The sequence below is a fragment of the Tachypleus tridentatus genome, chromosome 13, assembly GCF_004210375.1.
Source record: "Tachypleus tridentatus isolate NWPU-2018 chromosome 13, ASM421037v1, whole genome shotgun sequence".
NCBI lineage: Eukaryota > Metazoa > Arthropoda > Merostomata > Xiphosura > Limulidae > Tachypleus > Tachypleus tridentatus.
In genome coordinates this window covers 13883241-13906167 of record NC_134837.1, presented here as the reverse complement: position 1 = coordinate 13906167, position 22927 = coordinate 13883241, and the positions used below count along the sequence as shown (strand labels likewise).

At 33.3% G+C, this 22927-nt stretch overlaps 1 protein-coding gene across 5 annotated transcripts in view; it reads right to left on the bottom strand.

Annotated features, from left to right (window-relative positions):
• Positions 1–16202, bottom strand: part of LOC143238409 (tropomyosin-like) — a 52139-nt gene extending 35937 nt beyond the window's left edge. For 4 of the 5 annotated variants that reach the window (XM_076478586.1, XM_076478585.1, XM_076478587.1 and 1 more), the window contains exons 1-2: positions 15780–15989; positions 10461–10586 (exon numbers count right to left, since the gene is read on the bottom strand). In XM_076478586.1, the coding sequence (XP_076334701.1) occupies positions 10461–10586; positions 15780–15893 (240 nt within the window). In that variant the 5' untranslated portion in view covers positions 15894–15989. Of the gene's footprint in view, positions 1–10460; positions 10587–15779 lie in introns of all 5 variants that reach the window. The other variant, XM_076478582.1, reaches the window with a different exon arrangement.
• Between the last annotated feature and the right edge of the window lie 6725 nt (positions 16203–22927).

Here is a 22927-nt window from a genome sequence, read left to right as displayed (position 1 = left end):
TTATCACAAAGGTCAATCCCACTATTTTTCGGTAAAAGAGTACCCCAAAAGTTGGCGGTGGGTGTTACCTGCCATCTGTCTTTCCCTGTACTCAGTAGTTTAATACAAGGGACGACTGAATATAGCCTTGATAACTTTGCTATAAAATTATTTAAGTGTGGAATACTATTTTATCATGTATATTTTAGAGTACAGAAAACCACAATGATGTCATTTATTATTACTGTTCAGTTTTCATTATACCATAATGCATAACTACTCTGGCCATGCAAAAACTTAAATTATCGTCCTTGTAATAATCCTGTACAAAATAAAGAAGACAGCGTGCAATTACGACACTAGCGCCATTATGCAGCAAACTACCGTGTTTCTCCGAAAATAAGACAGGGCTTATATTAATTTTCACTCCAAAATATGACACTAGGGCTTATTTTCGGGGGATGTCTTATTTTGATATATTAAAAAAATGAAGTTACAAAGTAAAACTATTAAACTAACCATTTAAAATAAACTATTAAACTAACTGATTAATACTTAAACAAACTAATTAACTAACTATTAAACTAATTAATAAATTTTTTTTTTATTTCCTCTTCCTGCCACTCTTAACTAGGGCTTATTTTAAGGGTAGGGCTTATATTAAAACTATCCCCAAAAATCACACTAGGTCTTATTTTATGGGTAGGTCTTATTATCGGAGAAACACGGTATTGAATTAAAAAAACATTCCATACGCGCTTTCTGCATGAGCTAGTTATTGCCTTTGTTGACATTCATGCCCTACTTGACAGTACACAGAATTTTTAAAGCACAGGCCAGTACTTCACTAGCCATTTCAAGTGGTTTCTTAATACCATATTTGGAATAATGACGTCAATGCCAAACAAAACGGCTTCTAAGGCTTCATGTTACATTCTACCCTTGATTGCTACAAGTAGGTTTTATAAGTTCCAGTGCTTTACGTTTGAAAAACCCTACGAGTGGCGAATGAATTGGTGCGTTGTGAGAAATGTGTACTGTACAACCGTATCTATACTCTAAAACAAAGCAAGAATTGTTACAGCACTTGCAAGTGGTGAAAAAATAAAAACACGTTTCACTAAAAGGTATGAACGTTCTTAAAATTACTGAAATCCCACCCCTTGAATTGTCTGCGATAGGTCAAATTATAGTTCTTGGACTGGTAAGAACTATTTTATAGGTATTAACGCATTTTGATACAAGTACGCGAAAGAGGTAAGTGCTATTATTTACGGCAGAGTCGGCTTTGTTTTAAAAAACAAACAATGTATTTGTATAAAGATTATAAAAGAAAATTATTGATTGCAGTCTTGGAAAAAAAAATCTAAAGATGACAGCGTTAAATATTACTTTTATAAATCACGTGGTTCCATACTTCACCATAATGTTCCCCCCTCATCTCGTTGATAGGTTGTGCTGACTGACATTAGTTATACAGCATACATAACTGACGTAATAGAGAATGTAATACCATATCACATGCAACTGTTTACTGGAAGTTTTTTTATACTGATATTATAGTTTAATATATTAATGATATATTTATTACAATACATCATTTACTCTCTACCAGTAATAAAAAATAAGTTTAAATAATGACCGTTTTAAAATACTCGTACAATTCTATGACACTGAACTTAAACCACCTGTTCTTTAATGTACTTCAAAAATATAAGCCAGTCAAGTATAGTAATGCTTGTTTGTCTCTTGATAAATAATTTGTACCCTCAGAATTTCAATGTTGCATGTAATTTCCAAGGCACTAACCTAAGCTTGTTTTGTTTTTGAGAAATATAAAAATATATTTTGTTGGGATACAAAACAAGTACTTCATACGTTAACCAAACCGCAGAGATTACGTCTGGTACACGTAATTTAACAAACTGTTTTTATTAGTCGCCGGTATCTGACATTACTGTTCCATGGTCAAATAAATAATAACCTATTAAATATAACCAGTTTGTTTCTGAGTTTTCTTTCAAATAACCCATATAACTTAAGATGTTATCATATGATGCTATATGACAATAAAATTAATCTGGTGAGTACGAAAGACTACAAAATTTAATCCTATGAAATTGGAAGCTACAATAAATTAACACACAGCGTAATATAACTACACTCAGATTCGGGATTCAAAGATCTATCCATTATAATTCATAGTCTCCAAAGTGTGGGTAAAACTACTCCATTATCCTCAATTAATTCTAATAGCCCCCCGAAGGCTCCCGTGCCCTAAGAAAAAAAATCATTATGTTATTCCGTCCTACTGTGTCAAGTGGTCCCGCTGTCTTTGAAATTGGGGTGTTAACGGTTTCAAACATAGCAACCAGAGATCCCAAGGGGAAGATGGACACGAAAACAATAACCCATTGCCATATTTGGGATCCCTCACATTATGCCTTCTGGGGATATTTTATACGTTCTTGGTAAGGTTGTTAAACGAAATATATACGGACATCTCCACATCTGTCGGATGGGTTAGTTGGACATATTTACACACAAAGTTACAAGCTTTATCAGCATTATAAAATTCAATTAAGAAAGTACATTCATCACACGAAATATTTGTATATTATGCCACAACACAAAAATCATTTTCTAGTCACATTCTGTTGATTTTACGAACAATGTTGTAAGCCAAATTATATTAATGTTTTTGTTTTTTTTCTACTTCTGCGATGTAGCGCTACCTAATGGCAAATATGCTAAACTCCAAAGGACTGGATCTAGACGGTATTTGTCGAACACTGATCTCTGTATTCGAGAACTTAAAATCACGTGCCATGTCACGATTGGATAAGTGGGCGAGTTTATGTGTTGCTATGAAAAAGTGCATTCAGACTTAAATATAAATTTATAACCACTATTGCATGCAATTAAACATCATATTAAGATGATGTGTCAACGGTACACAAATTTTCCTTTAAGCATGACAGATATTCTCGTCAACAGTGTTTCACAAATCAGTATGATTAAAATAAAAATGATTTCATACCGACAAATATATTCCTTTCTAGGACCTTTAGAAATTTGATACATTAAGTATATACCGGGGTAATTCATTTTAAAGTAAAACAAATTATCAAAACTAATAACATTTCTTTAACATTCTTGCAATCCATAACATTTGTGTACAAAATATGGCGGGTAAAGGTTTTAAAAAATAAAACAAACCGATATAATAAAATATTTTGAACAGTTTTATACGTTCCATAACCAAAATATACACTTAACGTTATATACGTAATATTAGATTTAGCTACAGTTCGTTGAATATATGAATTACAATGACCATACCGTTCGTTTTTACGCCTTTACTATAGAAGTACATTGGTTGCTTTATTAATTTTAATAACACTTAATGTAATACATATAAGGTGTAATGTTTTTACTTACAATTACCAGTTTATAAGCTGATAAATGTGTCTTTTATAAAGTAACTCGTTAATTTCTGGCCCGTTCATCTCAACATAACCTCAGAAACATTTCCAGTTTCCTCACCAATGACAGAATGTAGTCAGTCCTTAACCTAGCGCAATGTTTCAACAAGGTCAACATTTACATTCCTGTTAGCTGGCTCTAGTAACAGTTACTCGTTTCAGGAGTTGCCTGCCTTGAAGTTATAGGTCGTATCATTGTCCCTAGTTTACTGTAAAAATTACGATTCGTGTTTGCATTTACGATAAATTATAAATATCAATTTATCTTTTATAACATTATTTACACATTGTGGAAAATGACGTAAAAACTAAATGCAAGCATCATGACAGTGTTTATGTCCCGCTGTTAGACGCTTAGCAACAAATGAAATCGTGTCTATACACTTAATAAAAACCCATAGAACATCCATCTCAGTGGTATGTTTCCATAACGCTCCACTGAGGTAATTTTATGATTATTATAAGCTTGAAATTACGAAAGGAGTGGGTATACTTTGTTTGTTTGTACTTCTACTACGAGTAGAAAAAAAAATTAAAAAAAGACACGAATTATATTTATCTAACCCCGTATAAAAAACGTTCTCTATGAAAATTGCTACAAGTACAAAAACTTTCCACAAAATAAAACAAAAGTAATCGTTTATTCGTGGAATACCTTAGTTTTATACTTAACTGAATAAACAAACCTAATCTTATTGTAATTTCCTTAGAAAAATAAAAAACATGCCTTCGTCACAATAATAATACAAAAAAAACATTCAAACAAAAACAGAATCGGATATATAAAGATATCTGTCCAGCTCGGACCATTTGAAGGACACGTATACAAAAAAGCATTTTGCTCTCACGGTTAGAGCCTACGTGATGAATATTCAACAAAAGCAATAAATTTGAGAATATAATGCTTTGGATTCTCCTTGACTAGCGAGAGCACGTACGTCACATCCTCTAGCAAAGTTCCACTTCCACGAATATCTACAAGAGTTCCGATATTGATATAATGTACATGGTCTTGTGTTCTACACTTTAGGTGGACAAACAACGACTCTTCATCTTGACTATCGTGAACCAATCACGATAGTGGTTCATAATAGAAATCGCAAAGAAATGCACAAAATCCAAACAGAACATTCAGACAAAATGGACTTCAAACAGTAAAGAATCAGTCAAAACCACGCTTTGAAACCTTTACTGTTGACTGCTAAGACTGTACACAAAAAATGCACAAAACGTACGTATATTAGGACTCGCAAGAAAAATAAAATCCGCTCAAAACAGTCCAGTTGTAGTTCTTGCTGTCCTACAACAAAATCGGCTTGATATAAATTTAATAGTGGTATCCGTTGTATGTCCACGAAATACTTCATTGTACTTTAAGTCTTGTTTTTTATAGACATTTTATACAATTAGATAAGGAAAGCAACTGTACGTCCTAAGATAACTTTTCATTAATCACGAATTTACACAACTTCCGTCTGACGACAGGCACTCCAGTTAGTACTAAATAAGGTGTAAGTGAAGGTTGTAGGGATATTGAAAAGTCGATCTGTTTATTCTATATTTTACGTAAAAGATAATTCTAGTGTAAACAATATTGTTACCTCAGTTATTGAAGACAAATATATCTTAAATATTTTCTGTTACTATAAAAAACATAAGTATAGGGTGAAACGAAAATTATCAATCAACATGAAGATTAGACGACTACGTGTGGATATTCAGTAATTTGTACACTCTACAGTCGGTGTCTTTAGGTAGCCAACCTTTATATTATGGGTGAAGTGAACGAGTTAAACATTTTATTACACACATTTGTAAAATAATTACTTTAAAAGAATGTTTGTTTAAAGGATGGTTTATAATAAAAACTAGCTTAAAACAATGAAACTTGATCTTTATTAATAATTGTTTTTCTAAACACAAACACTCAGAATAATAAATGTTTAATACATAGTAATACAGAGGTTGTGGCTAACATTTTGAATATACCATAAATACAAATGTAAATACCCGATACAAAAGTTATTCAAAGTAAACTATTTTTCAAAAATATTTTGTGTATTATTAATTTTTGTCGTTACATTAAAGCTACTTTAATGTTGATGTAAAGGTTATTTAATTAACCAGGCGATTATCTGAAACGGTAACAAGTTGTTGTAATCTCTGTGCGTTTCAGCACTGCAATGATACACAGCGAGATAAAATATTAATACTTCATGGTAATGTTGATGATAAAAACAACATTTCTTTGCTGAAAAAAGACAAACAAAAACAAAATATACTGATGCGATTTATCTTTAAATACATTGTAAAAAAGATAATTTTTTATCGCGTACGTCATACTTAACACGCTAGCCAAACATGTACATGTACTTAACAAAAAAACAAAGGACTTTTTTCCCCACTGGTAACACTTACATTCAACCGGGCACTACCCAAATTAAGGCTCGGCATAGCTAGGTGGTTAAGGCTCTCAATTCGTAGTAATCCGAGGGTCGCAGGTTCGAATCTCCGTCACAAACATGCTCGTCCTTTCATCTGTGGAGGCGTTATAATGTTACGGTCAATCTCCCTATTCGTTGGTAAAAGTAGTCCAAGAGTTGGCGGTGGGTGGTGATGACTAGCTGCCTTCCCTCTAGTCTTACACTGCAAAATTAGGGACGGATAGCGCAGATAGCCCTTGTGTAGCTTTGCGCGAAATTCAAGACAAACCAAACCTAAATCAACACCTCGGATCTCGTAGGTCCTAAATGCATATCAGTCCTTACATTAAAAGTACGTCAACCTTTGCATCCCGATTCCAAAATTTTATCAAAATGGTTTAAAACTACATAATGGACATCAAGCACAGCTAATTATGTTAACTTTAGCATGTCCCCCCTTTTATTAATTATCCTCACATTTTTATTAGTTTAAACAAATCTGAGTATTAACCCTAGAATAACATGTCATCTGAACTATTTATGCATCTCTGGTACGATCTGTAACAACACGAACACAGCAGTTATTTCTACTAATTACCGCTGGGCAGTCTTCGATTCATTTTTTCTTTAAAAAATGAATTTCTTCGTCCATTTGTTTAATCACTTATGTACATTTAAGCTCTCTTGAAGGCAAAGACTTAAAACTGTACAGTATGGTCAAATGTGTACAAAGTAAAAAACAGTCGATTTAAGATTTGATGAGCGTTTACAGAGAATTAGTTTGTTTTTCATGCAGGAAAAATATTTTAGGTGTAAAGCGACAGATGGCAATTTGAGACGATACAAAACTGGCTTATTTGTGTTTGTTAATTAAGCGTATAGAAACAATCCTTAGTGTTATACAAGCTGCCATATTTACAGCCGAGCTAAAACTGACATTTATAAAATATGCGTTTTCTAAGAAACATTTGCTTGAAGTATTGTATTACCTAACCATAATCTTATATCCTTCAAGAAAATCACAGTTACAATAACAAACCAAATTTTCGTAACATACGAAATGACACAGGAGAAAAATAATAATCCTTAATAAATTATGCTGCACATCTGAACACCGAAGGAAAAGAAATAACTAAAGTATCAGCTGAAACGGTTTCACTTCTTTTGTAAAGAAAGCACGACTGAAAACGTGCCGTAACTGCAAAATAATCTTCTATTTTAATGTAAGCACAATACTTCTGGAAAACCATACAAAAAACAATGGAACAGACAGGCAATAAAGAACTTAAACTATAGTACGCTAATGTCAAATGTAACGAATTTACAGTCATACGTTTATAGTAGTACCTGTGTTTGTTTCAGTTTGATGCATCTAACCGTTCTAACGTATATCGTTGGATATGTATTGCGCAAGTCCAGCTTTTTCTCTAAATTTGTAGAAGATTCTCGAGAATAAGAATCAAAAATATATTTTTTACGAAAACGCTAGCGTGTCTCCAAACACTGTTGAACATTCAGATTTTTGCCTTAAACTATATAAACCGACGTACCGAATATTATTCGTATAAATTTTGTTGGCACATACAAATTCGATACATAGCGACACTGAAAATAAAATTCGTGGCGGTTCGAAATCGTTGTACGTTAACATTCGTAATATAATAAATCGGAGACTCGTCTGAGATAAATTATAATAGGTAACAGAATAATTTGAGGAACATGAAATAACATATTCAACCACCAGATTGTGATTGAAAGCTACGTATACCAACAACAGCTTTTAGTTTGCTCATAGATAACGTTAAAAAAAAACAACAACTTTAATTTGCAGTGAGCATTAGCGAATTATAAATAATGAAAGGAAGTATCCTTTCTTGTTTATTATCATACACAGAGTATAACATCTGCACTTACAGGTTAACTTGACACCTTAATGTACAACTACTTGGTGCCACGTTAACGTGTATCCGATGGTGAATGAGTTAGCGAATTCTCTCTCTGTTTGAGGGGACTTAATATACTTAAAGTAAATACAGAGGGCCAGAGTGATAAGCATAACCCGTAACTCGGGCTTTCTTTCAGGACAATGTTCATGTATATTCTTTTTTTTTTTTTTAAATAAGTCTAGAACGTAGGTGGCCCGTTTTACTTTAGCACTAGTTTTTGTTATTATATTTAACTTGATTTTAGCTTAAAGATCTAATGTACAAGTTTAACGGTAGAGGTGTTTAAATCTCTCTTCATCATATGTACAATATCTGTCTAGTTCGCATAACAACTCATTTTTTCCCCAATTTTTATCAAAATATTTTATTGTACTCTGTAGAAGTCTATCTGGTATTGTTTGTGTATTTGAGTAATTGTACATGAACTTTGATGAAGTGGTTTTAGGTACTCTGTATGCTGATGTAATTATTGTATTCTGTAATGTTTGGGAGTTTGGTTTGTATTTGTTTTACATTTACATTGATCCATGCAGGAGCTGCATAGTCTATTACAGGCCTAATGTATGTCTTGTACATTTTAATGATGTTTTCTGGTGTTGTTCCGTAGTTTTTACCAGTTAGACTCCTAGCATAGTTTATTCTTCGCCAAATTTTAGTTTTTATGCTATTTACATGTTTTATCCATGTAAGTTTTGAATCATAATGTTAACCCTAAAAATTTTGCAGATGTAGTAGTCTGGAGAAGCTCTCCGTTCATGTAAATCTGGGGTTGTACTTTTTGATGTTTCGTTGACTTTGAAAATATATCAAATTGTGTCTTCGCTGTGTTTATTTTATGTTTTTCACAATATTAACATAATCTTTAGTAGCGAATTCTACTCATCATGGTTTCTTTGCTCGAACCGAGTGATGACAGTGAGAAGGAATGGAACTATCACTGGTTTATTACCAACACTGTCAGACAAGAACATTCTGTCTCATGAGTGGCTCCAAACAAATGTATCTATGCTTTTAAGTAGCTGGAAAACAAGATAAAACAAAGCAAGAGACAAAACTATACGTAAAATAATCCACGGTTCAAGTAGATCGAAGGTGTTCCAGTGAATATTACAGTACATTGGAAAACTCTGAAGGGAGTGAACAACCAAACATTCCGAGACCAAAGTCACAGACGGACGAGACTACATCCAGAAACAGAGTTGGTCTACCCTCAGACATAGCCTATTACGGATACGAATCACTAAACCTATAAAAGGGGAGGGGGGTACGTCGTGAAAGCTAATTTATGCAATTTTCTGAAGAATATCCTACAAGAAGCGGAGCACTGGGTAACTGTTTTCCTTCCTTTTTTAGAAGATTAAATACTACCGATAACGTAAATACTTTAACACGTGAAAATTAATTATAACATAACCACTGCCCTTAAACAACAACATGTTTGCTAAATCAACAAAATACGTAAAGATGAAGACAGAAATACGGGTGATAGTCATGCTGTACCTCTAAATTTCAGTGTTACGAGTTTAAAGTAAAATATGAAGCAAAATTTAAGACAGCTGCAATACTTTTCGTACTGAAGCCCTGCTTTTGTGGACAGTTTTACGAAAATACTTAGCTGATTATTAACCCTTAAACGGCGGCCATAAATCAGTTGGTGCTGCTACCTACAGCATTCCCACTGTTTAAGGGTTAAAGAATAGCCCCTTATCAACAAGTTACCAGAAGTGCACAGTGGTGCGTTTTGTTTTATCTTTTACACAACACTGGAAATACATTTATTTTACCATTAATGCTAAATATATGTAAAAACGACTGATTTGGGTGGAGATTTTTTATTTTTTTTTTTAACGTAGAGGAGCTAACCTGACGATGACCGAAGAAAGTCTACACGTTGTTCGCTCCTCTACATAAAATATTTTCTCAACCCAAAACATCAGTTTGTACAAACATATTTTTCTATACAAGTGGGTTTTCTCGACATCACTAATGATAAAATTTATTTTTTCTGAATAATTGCTATACGTTACAGTATGAATGTTACATATTCTTCACATTTTATGTAACTACAGATTTATTATGGTAAATAAGAGTAAAAACAGCCTACATTTCACTAGTAAAAGCACCTATCTTTATTTATTTTAACCTCAAAAACTTATCGTTTTCTGTCCCCCCCTTCGATTTAACCTCGTTAGAGGTTACTAGTGAGCAGCAGAATTCCCCTAATGTAGTATAACTATGATCTTATAGAACAAATAATGTTATATTCATGATTGATATAAAGTTTACTTGTGTTTGAACAACGTACGTTTTCTTAAACTCTTATCATTCCTGGTAATAAAAATAAATTAAGTAATCTCTCTCTTTGCCGAATCGTCTGAACAATAAAGACCCGCAAGTTTGAACGGTCATTTAAATCCAAATTCTACTTTCACTGCATTCCACAGTGGAAATTTTGAATCCTTAAAACTGTAGTTGCGAGTTAAACTTCACTCATTCGTTAGGATAAACCTAAAATGTTTCTTTCCTTGTTAGGAACGTAGTCGTAACTTGTTAGAAAATAATTAAAGCAGGTTATGTTGACCATTTAGTAATTTGCAACTTTAGAAAGCCTCGCAAAAAATACCTACATTCTGAAGAGACTTGTCTTTCTCGGCTAGGCTGGTGTTCGTGCCAGTCACCAGTTCCTGAACCGAATCTAGTTCATTTTCCAAACATTGAATTTTTTGCTGAAGAACACGAACTTCCTCTTCAGCCTAGAAAGTAAACAATATCAAAAACATTCACATCTCAACCATAAATAACATGCCGTTATAAAGAACAATGAAACACTGGATTTGATATTATAACTCTCCTTTTAGTAATTGAAATCCAAAACTAAATCTGATGATCTAACTTTAAAGCAATTATTGCGAAGAGCAAATAATCTTACATTTAACAAAGGCACTTTATGTTTAATGTGTGTTAGAATGGTATAACAAAACTTTAATTATTCGGGATTCGATCCATGGTCCAGGAAGTAATAAAAACAAGTATTTCAACTGGGCTCAATGATTAATTCCTTCACTATAATTAATCCCAGAGTTAAAACGCAACTAATTCAGACAAAGTGCTAAAGAAGTTAAGATCAATGAAACATGCCAAATCTTCATAAACTGAGCTGTTTATATGGTATCACATACCTTTACTGGATTACAAATTAAGGATAACTTTAACAGAACAAATTTCTCAAATTCGTAAAAACAAAAAGTAAACTTCGAGGTTAAATAAGTTGGATAAAAGCCATCCCGTGTATGGGCTTGTATTAGTATTATTTATTTCGTAGATTAAGTATTAATTTAACAGTTGGATTCGCACTTTGTCGTTGTATTTATAATACTAAGTAATCGTCACATGTATTTTATTATGCCATGTTACTTATAGCTAAGTTGGCGTCAAGGATCCACGTTAAAATGTTTTAAAATATCATGACGGTACTCCATCTAAGTAGTTATATCAAAGTTTAACAGAAGAAGAGATTAAAAATTGTCATTTAATAGAAATATTTGAGGAGAAGCCACCAGGGTCCAAGGACGATTATTATCTATCTTGTTTATTTTACGGTCAGAATGAGGGTAACACTAATCTGTTGTGACGTCACTTCGTTGGATACTTAAAATTTCCTAGTGCGTGTTCAAACAGGGTCTCTAACATGTTTAGTAATCTCGGAAGTCCTGGTTCAAAGTACGATCTTTTGTTATCGTAGATGCGTAAGACTTGCATTCCACACGTTCTAGTAGCTGTGAACACTTTTTTTTTTTTAATACTTAGCCAAGAAACAAGGAGAAAATACGTAAAAATAGCTATTCTTTGTTATAAGATTCACACAAACGTATTTTACAAATAATTTACCCCATATTCTTTAACTTAGAGTTATTTTTACGTCGTTCTTACATTTCACTTATATTTGGCAGAGATTTCAAGAGAAAATTAGAGCTAATGAAAGACATGTTCATGTAGAAACTAATGTTCAAGGTAAAAGTATTATTGAACCAAAACATTTTATATGCAAAGATTTTGTTTATTTTTTCACCACAGATGAAACTGAAAAGAGAATCTCTGGTTGAACTCTTTGAAATATCATAACATTATTCATGTATCTAAATTAAGTTAGATCATTAGATGTTGAGGTGAAACGGACCCAGCACCTGAAATATCATAACATTATTCATGTATCTAAATTAAGTTAGATCATTAGATGTTGAGGTGAAACGGACCCAGCACCTGAAATATCATAACATTATTCATGTATCTAAATTAAGTTAGATCATTAGATGTTGAGGTGAAACGGACCCAGCACCTGAAATATCATAACATTATTCATGTATCTAAATTAAGTTAGATCATTAGATGTTGAGGTGAAACGGACCCAGCACCTGAAATATCATAACATTATTCATGTATCTAAATTAAGTTAGATCATTAGATGTTGAGGTGAAACGGACCCAGCACCTGAAATATCGTAACATTATTCATGTATCTAAATTAAGTTAGATCATTAGATGTTGAGGTGAAACGGACCCAGCACCTGAAATATCATAACATTATTCATGTATCTAAATTAAGTTAGATCATTAGATGTTGAGGTGAAACGGACCCAGCACCTGAAATATCATAACATTATTCATGTATCTAAATTAAGTTAGACCATTAGATGTTGAGGTGAAACGGACCCAGCACCTGAAATATCGTAACATTATTCATGTATCTAAATTAAGTTAGATCATTAGATGTTGAGGTGAAACGGACCCAGCACCTGAAATATCGTAACATTATTCATGTATCTAAATTAAGTTAGATCATTAGATGTTGAGGTGAAACGGACCCAGCACCTGAAATATCATAACATTATTCATGTATCTAAATTAAGTTAGATCATTAGATGTTGAGGTGAAACGGACCCAGCACCTGAAATATCGTAACATTATTCATGTATCTAAATTAAGTTAGATCATTAGATGTTGAGGTGAAACGGACCCAGCACCTGAAATATCATAACATTATTCATGTATCTAAATTAAGTTAGATCATTAGATGTTGAGGTGAAACGGACCCAGCACCTGAAATATCATAACATTATTCATGTATCTAAATTAAGTTAGATCATTAGATGTTGAGGTGAAACGGACCCAGCACCTGAAATATCGTAACATTATTCATGTATCTAAATTAAGTTAGATCATTAGATGTTGAGGTGAAACGGACCCAGCACCTGAAATATCGTAACATTATTCATGTATCTAAATTAAGTTAGATCATTAGATGTTGAGGTGAAACGGACCCAGCACCTGAAATATCATAACATTATTCATGTATCTAAATTAAGTTAGATCATTAGATGTTGAGGTGAAACGGACCCAGCACCTGAAATATCATAACATTATTCATGTATCTAAATTAAGTTAGATCATTAGATGTTGAGGTGAAACGGACCCAGCACCTGAAATATCGTAACATTATTCATGTATCTAAATTAAGTTAGATCATTAGATGTTGAGGTGAAACGGACCCAGCACCTGAAATATCATAACATTATTCATGTATCTAAATTAAGTTAGATCATTAGATGTTGAGGTAAAACGGACCCAGCACCTGAAATATCATAACATTATTCATGTATCTAAATTAAGTTAGATCATTAGATGTTGAAGTAAAACGGACCCAGCACCTGAAATATCATAACATTATTCATGTATCTAAATTAAGTTAGATCATTAGATGTTGAGGTGAAACGGACCCAGCACCTGAAATATCATAACATTATTCATGTATCTAAATTAAGTTAGATCATTAGATGTTGAAGTAAAACGGACCCAGCACCTGAAATATCATAACATTATTCATGTATCTAAATTAAGTTAGATCATTAGATGTTGAGGTGAAACGGACCCAGCACCTGAAATATCATAACATTATTCATGTATCTAAATTAAGTTAGATCATTAGATGTTGAAGTAAAACGGACCCAGCACCTGAAATATCATAACATTATTCATGTATCTAAATTAAGTTAGATCATTAGATGTTGAGGTGAAACGGACCCAGCACCTGAAATATCATAACATTATTCATGTATCTAAATTAAGTTAGATCATTAGATGTTGAGGTGAAACGGACCCAGCACCTGAAATATCATAACATTATTCATGTATCTAAATTAAGTTAGATCATTAGATGTTGAGGTGAAACGGACCCAGCACCTGAAATATCATAACATTATTCATGTATCTAAATTAAGTTAGATCATTAGATGTTGAGGTGAAACGGACCCAGCACCTGAAATATCGTAACATTATTCATGTATCTAAATTAAGTTAGATCATTAGATGTTGAGGTGAAACGGACCCAGCACCTGAAATATCGTAACATTATTCATGTATCTAAATTAAGTTAGATCATTAGATGTTGAGGTGAAACGGACCCAGCACCTGAAATATCATAACATTATTCATGTATCTAAATTAAGTTAGATCATTAGATGTTGAAGTAAAACGGACCCAGCACCTGAAATATCATAACATTATTCATGTATCTAAATTAAGTTAGATCATTAGATGTTGAGGTGAAACGGACCCAGCACCTGAAATATCATAACATTATTCATGTATCTAAATTAAGTTAGATCATTAGATGTTGAAGTAAAACGGACCCAGCACCTGAAATATCATAACATTATTCATGTATCTAAATTAAGTTAGATCATTAGATGTTGAAGTAAAACGGACCCAGCACCTGAAATATCATAACATTATTCATGTATCTAAATTAAGTTAGATCATTAGATGTTGAAGTAAAACGGACCCAGCACCTGAAATATCATAACATTATTCATGTATCTAAATTAAGTTAGATCATTAGATGTTGAGGTGAAACGGACCCAGCACCTGAAATATCATAACATTATTCATGTATCTAAATTAAGTTAGATCATTAGATGTTGAAGTAAAACGGACCCAGCACCTGAAATATCATAACATTATTCATGTATCTAAATTAAGTTAGATCATTAGATGTTGAGGTGAAACGGACCTATGGAAAACAAACAAAAAACGTTTTAGTTTATAAATAAATGTATGCGATTAAATTTATAACAGCGATTGGATCAATATCGATGTATGTAGCATGTACTTGATGGGTATTAGTAGCTTGACAATCGTAACACGTGTCACGAATAACACGTGTCACGAATAAAACTAAGAAAGAAAAAAAATAAACAATTTCTGTGTTTTCTTGATAACATCCGAAACTCGACGTTATCTTGAAGTTAAAATGTGAATGATTTGGGTTAGTAGTTTCTTAAACAGTTTTCGCTTAACGCACGAAAACTAAGCTTTCATTCAAGGAACCCAAATCACGTGACGTATGTAATAAATAGGATGGTTACCAAATATATACAACAACTTTACTATAAAAAATTGCAAGTTAACTATCTATGTCTATGTGGTTACGATCCAAAATTACAATCACACCTAATAATTTATAAAATGTAAGATTTAATTTATACATGTAATAAGTAATTAGTTTCTTTTCGTTTAATATTGTTATATTAAAAGTTATTATGCATTTCGCTACGAATATCCAAGTAGAAAGGCAAGATACCACATATTTGTTCAAAGGTAGTTGTTTTTAAAAATATTAAGAAACAGAAGTGCGTTTACATCACCTTAGAAATGTGATAGCAAACGAAGTTTCCCGACGTGTGTGTGTACGTATACACACACACATACTCGTAATAGTGAACGTTTTAAGCTGGTATAAAACACAGTAGTAGGTTTCAATTAGGGTATCTTATTCAACTTCTGGGCGGAAAGAAAAACGCTCTTTTACAACGATATTGTAGTTTACTAATAATAGAACCCTGGAGTATTTTATTATTAACGTAATATTTATCGTATTCTGGGTAATCTTACCTTTTCAACACGTGCATTAGCCTCACGACACTGTCGTTCAGCGACCTCAGCACGATCAACAGCATTTTCCTTTTCTTCTTTCAGAACTTGCATCTTTTTCTTGATAGCTTCCATTTTGTGTATTTGCTCAGTTTCTGAACACTTCTAGAAATACGTCGACTTCTACTTCGGACCTTACAGCTTCTGATAAGCACCGCTTCGCGCTCGACAGACCAGCTATTTTCAGGAAGTGGAACTGTTTATTAATCGGGGTGGGTTTAGCTTACAGTTGGAGGGATAAAATTGGTGCAAACTTAATTGTTTAAAAGATTCGAACCGAGGATTTTAGCTCAGTAGATATGTCAATATGTTACTGAACAATTTGGATTATTCTGTTGTTATTGGATGTTTTGTGAACTGTCGCCTTTCAACGAAAAATACACTAACATTGATATTAATGAGTAGTTTAAAACGCTCTATCAGACAAATTTTGAGCATCGTTATAAAAAAATAAAACATTAAACTCCTCATCTTGAATGTCAATCCGACGTGCACAAATAAACAAATACATTTTCTAAATGTAATAATTTAAAAAATCGTGATAATCAAGCTTTAAAAAATATACTTGGTGTAATAATGAATCTGTAACAAAAAGCCTCTTTTCTCATCCTCAAAATGTTACTGAGTATCAAAAATGCTGTTTTCGGCTGCTGGGACACTGTTAAATAAGACTGTAGTCGAGGCTTTTACCTGTCAAATTATTAATCACTATATACAATATAGTTTTAGATATACATGTTCTGTTTGTTGAACAGTGTTTGAGCTATATCTGTAAATATATTGGTCTTTTGTCACAGTTTTCTGTTTTGATTATTAAAATATTTTGTCACTGGAGACTGTAGTTGTTTCGAAAAGATCTGACGAAACTCTCCAGTATCTTAAAAAAAATAAAAAGTGACGCCACATACGACTAAGCTTTCAAAACATTTAAAATGTTATTGTTTTTACTAAAAAAATGTAATTAAGATAAAGCTTAGTTTTAGTTAATTATTAATTCACAAAATATCATATGCTTTATTCGCGATATCGTATTGATATTTTGGCTCTGTAGTATTGTATGGTATCATAATATTTTAATACGGCATTCGAAATGTTACAATTTCGGTAAAATATGGGATATTTCAGAATGATTAGTCCTCTCTTAAGTGCCAAGGGACTACGAAGAAGTTGTAAACTGAACAAAAATATAAAAATTACAGCGAAATATAACCTTAAGGTATGTTTGACACCGATTAAGGTATTATTACCCTACGATATTGTCCCTAAACAAGAATCGCGATTGTAGTTGCCAGGCCTTTCTTGACTTGATGGTTTTTGGTTTTTACTACCCCAAAAATAGTTAATCACAAACATTTTGTGTAGTTACAGTTATATTAAAAACACCGTTTCAGTTGTCTGTTTTTATGTAAGGAATCCTGTCTGAAACTTCGCTCATTCAACAGCAAATATTTTAACACATACTTTCAACCGACGTTTGTTAGACCGTACTTCACTGTCATCTTACATTCCAGACGATTGTTATGTATGTGACAAATTAAGGAGTGGTTGAAGTTTCTGAGGGGAACATTAATAAAGAAAATCATTCAGAAAAGTTCCGAGAAAGATACTTGTATAGGATTTTATTTTTTATTGTTTCAACTCGAACATTTTTTAGAGATATCTTGAAGCTCTTTAAAAGCTATGCAGAAATATTAGTCACAGTTTAGGAGTTTAAGGTAGGGTTCCATTCTGAAGAAATTAGTCACTCTCTCGCTTACCGAACTTAATACACACACAGACACATACAGAGTAAATTTTAATTTGTCGTTGAAGTAAAGTCTAAAATACACGACAAGTATATTTAATTATATTATATTTTCTTATTAATCTCCGGCAGTTAAACGTTTGACTTAAGAATGCTTGATTTGGCGTGGCATAAGGATGCATCTTGAAATAGAAGAATAATATTATTTTCAGAGGAATGGTCAGTTGCAGTTTTGAGATATGCAATGACAAATAACTGTATAATAATTACTAAGATATTATCAAAATATGAACTTCTCTAAATATCTGGCAATTCCTAGATCACTTAAGTTTTGTCAAAATATGAACTTCTCTAAATATCTGGCAACTCCTAGATCACTTAAGTTTTACATATTGTTGAACTAAACACCATTTCACGTCAAATTCGATGACGAGGAACCAACTTTAAAAAAAAAAAAATTCTTTTATCACCCATTCAAACTGTCTATACATTTAATAGCAAAGTCACTTCAGCTAGCGAGGTTTCTTATTTTATTTAAATATTTCAAGGGATCTTAAGACATTAAGAACAAAAATGAAATAAAACAAATTCAACAGTAGGACAAAGATTATATTAAGAATGTTTTGAATTATACTTTCCAGTTGTTCAGAACTGTACGAAGAAGGGCTGGGAATATTCCCAAAATTATTTCTGTTCCAGAAACAAAAAGGGGAAGAAAAGTGAGGGAGAAAACAAAAACTTTTGTAAACTGTATTTATACTGAATATTTACAGTATTTTGTATATAAATTATACACGTATATAAATTGTTGTTTGTTTGTTTGCTATTAATTACAAAGCTACACAAAGAGCTACTTGTGCTCTGCCCACCAGGGGTATCGAAACCTAGTTTCCAGCAGCGTTAAGTCCGAGGACATTTCGTTGTGCCAGTAGGGGACCATGTATATAAATCATGCTTTAGAAAAATAAAAAGGTGTTTTTCTTTTCCTCTATGTTTTCTTAGGTCTGAAGCTGTTTTAGAGCTACCTTAACCCCTTTATATACCAATCTGTATAACTGGAACGTAAACGTAAAAAAACATTGAAATTGAAAAAAAATCTGAGTTATTTTTTTTCATAAAGGGAAAATATCCGACATGTTAACTATATACCTAATCGACTACTAGAATTGGTAACTTTTTTTTTGGTGTGACAATTTACCTCAAGACGACTGGTATGGGTATTAAAACGTTTTTTTAAAATAAAGTAGAGAACAACATTTCGACATTCTTAGTTCATCTTCAGGTTAACAAATAAGGTGGAAACGTTGTTCTCTACTTTATTTTAACAAAGGGAATTTACAACGCTAAAATCAGGGGTTCGATTCCCCTCAGTGTGCTGAGCAGATAGCCCCATGTGGCTTTGCTATAAAAAAAATCACAAAATCACATTTAACAAAAGTTTTAATACCTAACAGCCGTCTTGAGATATATTGTTACTTCATGTGGGTTTCTCGTCATCATGAATTTTAATGTAAGAGTTTTTTTTTTTTTTGCTCTAGACATATAATTTTATTTTCAATAAGTTTGTTTGCTACTAGAAGGCAATTTGTATTTAATTTTGAAGCGATAGACTAGAACGATGACTAACCAACCATCGCTAATTCGTGTTCTAATTTAATCGGGTAGTTGAATTTCACTGTCACTCTTTTAACGCGCCTACAGCCCCAATTTATAATGTGTTGTTTTTTATGATGGCAAAGGGGCCTGAACAAAGAAACCTCGGGTTTGTAATTCGAAATACTACTCTCTGGGACTCACTAGGCTTTTCGATAAGTAATTCATAGATTAATAATATACATTTGTAATAGTAGCAGCGCTTTAATATTGACATAATCAGTTTATAAAGTTCGAAGATTATATAAAAAATAGAAACGTTTTTAGCCTTATGTTAGAGGAAAGTCTCGGATACAGTGGCCACGTGATAGATGTTACTGCTGCCTCAGGACTCTGACCAGTCAGGTGCCTCGGCAAATTTTAAATATTGGAAATAAGACAAGAATACAGTGTATTTTATCTGAATTTACCAGACCCTGCCAGGTCATGCACGACAGCAAAATACCGAGCCAAACGCTTGGCCACAACGTATTATGGGCAACAAAAACGTTTATCTCAAGGGCCCTTTGACACCTAGCCACACCATATTTAGTATGATTGTCAAAATATAATACTTTCTTCTAAAAGGTTTTATTATCAGCATTATATACTGCACTCATTCTAGTTGTCAACGGTTTTTCACAAGCACTTGAGAATTTACTAATGTGACGTCACGAGATTGTTCTTTGCCGTTTGATTTTACTACTTATGGAACATTCTAATTAATGGTTAGTTCTTGTTAAAGTGACATCATTGGTTGATGTATGTTCATAGTATTTCAATAAACTTTTCTGTTTGCTCGTCGACGTGTCGCTTGGTGCTTAAAATGATTCAAGACACGAGCCGGTCAACTAGCGCCTAGCGACATCTGTGTTAGCTCGAATATTTTTAAATATACAAGCGTAGCCTAGAAATAATGCTGTTAGTCAAAACCAGTTTGTACCGCTTTAGGGTTAAGAGAGAAATCTTCACTGCTTTAATACATTGTCAAAAAAATGACGCTTGCTTTTTCAAACGAAACATACGCGCAGCGATGTCGAGAAAACCCACTTGTAAAGAAAAATATATATGTAGAAACGGCTCGTTTGGGTTGAGAAAATTTTTTACGTAAAGGAGCAAACTACAACGACTCAAGCCCAAAATAAACCAATACAAAGGAACACCTTTATACCTATATTAAAAATAATAAAATAAAATAATATATTTAAACATCTAAGCGCGCCCTCTACATCCCGACACTTAGTATACAACCCCTTTCAAACATGTGGCCAGCTTCCGGTCAGTTACCTCTCTTTCTTTGTGAACCTGACGATAACCGAAGAAGCTCGAAACGTTGTTCGCTCCTTTACGTAAAAAAATTTCTCATCCCAAACAAGCCGTTTCTACATATATAAAACATACGCACGCTAAGTAAATATTTATTCCAAAGCATTTGTTCATAATACCTTAAATTCATCCTCTAGTGTCTAAATCTTGCATCTTTAAAGTTATTATATAGGGATGCTAATAGATTATAGTAACCTTTTTGAAATTCTTCTTGGGGCTATGTGTTGTTTAATAATTAACTGTCCAGACTGTGAATCCTCGAAATTGCTTTCTGGATTTTAAGGCTGTGGGTGCATTATAAGAGTGACAGCCAAGTCCCGCAATTTGGATAAAGTAACCCAAAGAGTTGGCGGTGGGTGGCAATCTTTCCTCTAGTCTATCAGTTAAAAAATATGTAACTGTGCGAATAGTTAAAATATCCATTCTACAATAAACCCCGTCAGTGTAACAGAAATTCTGTTACAGAATTAAAGTAATCATTTTAGCTGAGATTCAAGGTAATAACCTATAAGAAATACGTAAACATTTGTGTTAATATAATTACCTGACAGCTGAATATTAACGTTATGTTTTGGTAAAAAAGCAAATACTTTCCACTTCTACACTAATGGTTATAAAAGAAACACGAAAATATAAAATACTGATGAAACATATCCGATAGAGTATACAAATAACCAGTTTTCTCTTCACCGCTGGGGATATTACTCTATTCATTTCTCTGAGTTATTTATTCACACAGTAATACTTGTTTCATCGTCGAGATTTAAGCCTTGAAGAACTAGAAGAGGCAGGATGAACTCAGACAACACTAACATGATGGAAGACAGTCAGGTCCAAGTTAGACACAACTAACATTATGGAAGAGTGTCAGGTCCAAGTTAAACACTCCTATCAAGATAGAAGACCGACAGGTACAAGTTAGACACTACTAAAATAATGGAAGACTGTCAGGTCAAAGTTAGATACCACTAACATCATGGAAGACAGACAGATCCACGTTAGACACCACTAACATCGTGGAAGACTGTTAGGTCCATGTTAGACACCACTAACAACGTGGAAGACTGTCAGGTCCATGTTAGACACCACTAACAACGTGGAAGATTGACAGGTCAAATATAAACACTCCTAACAAGAAGGAAGACTTTGAGATCCAAATTAGACACTACTAACATAATAGAAAATTGTCAGGTCCAAGATAAACACTCCTAACAAGATGAAAGATTTTCAAGTCCAAATAAGACACCACTAATATCGTGGAAAACGGCAGGTCCAATTTAAACACTCCTTACAAGAAATAAGACTGTCAGATCCAAGTGAGACACCACTAACATAGTGGAAGACTGTCAGTTCCCAGTTAGACAAAACTAACATCGTCGAAGATTGTCAGGACCTAGTTAAACACTCCTAAAAAGATGGTAGACTGTCAGGTCCAAGCTAGAAACTACAAATATTGTGGAAGATTCTCAGGTCAAAGTTAAACACTCCTTACAAGATGAAAGACTGTAAGGTCCGCGTTAGACACCAATAACATCATAGAAGATTCTCAAGTCCAATTCAAACACTCCTAACAAGAAGGAATACAGTCAGGTCCACGTTAAATACACCTAACAAGACAGAAGACTGTCAAGTCCAAGATACACACCACTAACATTGTGGAAAACTGTGAGGTCCCATTTCAAAACTCCTAACAAGATGGAAGACTTTCAGGTCCAAGTTAGACATCACAAACATCGTGGAAGATTGCAGGTGCAATTTAAACACTCCTAACAAAATGGAAGACTTTGAGGTCCAAGTTATACACTTCTAACAAGATAGAAAACCGTTAGGTCCAAGTTAGACACTAATAACATAATGGAAGACTTTCAGGTCCAAGTTAGATTCCACTAACATCGTGCGTGACTGCAGGTCCAATATAAACACTCCTAACAAGATAAAAGACTGTCTGGTCCAAGTTAAATACGACTAACATGGTGGAAGACTGTCAGATTCAAGTTAAACACCACTAACATCGTGGAAGTCTGTGAGGTCCACGTTTGACACTCCTAACAAGATAAAAGACTTTCAGGGTCAACTAGGACACAACTAACATCGTGGAAGACTGTCAGGTCCAAGTTAAATTCTCCTAACAAGATGGAAGACTTTCAGGTCCAAGTTAAACATTCCTAATAAGAATGAAGACCGTGAGGCCCAATTTAGACACAAATAACATCGTGGAAGACTCTCAGGTTCAAGTTTGACACCACTAACAAGATTGTAAACTGTCAGGTTCAAGTTAAACACTCCTAACAAGATGGAAGAATTTCAGGTCCAAGTTAGACACTACTATCGTCATGGAAGACTGTCAGGTTCAAGTTATACACCACTTACATTGAGGAAGACTGTTAGGTTCAAGCTAGACACTACT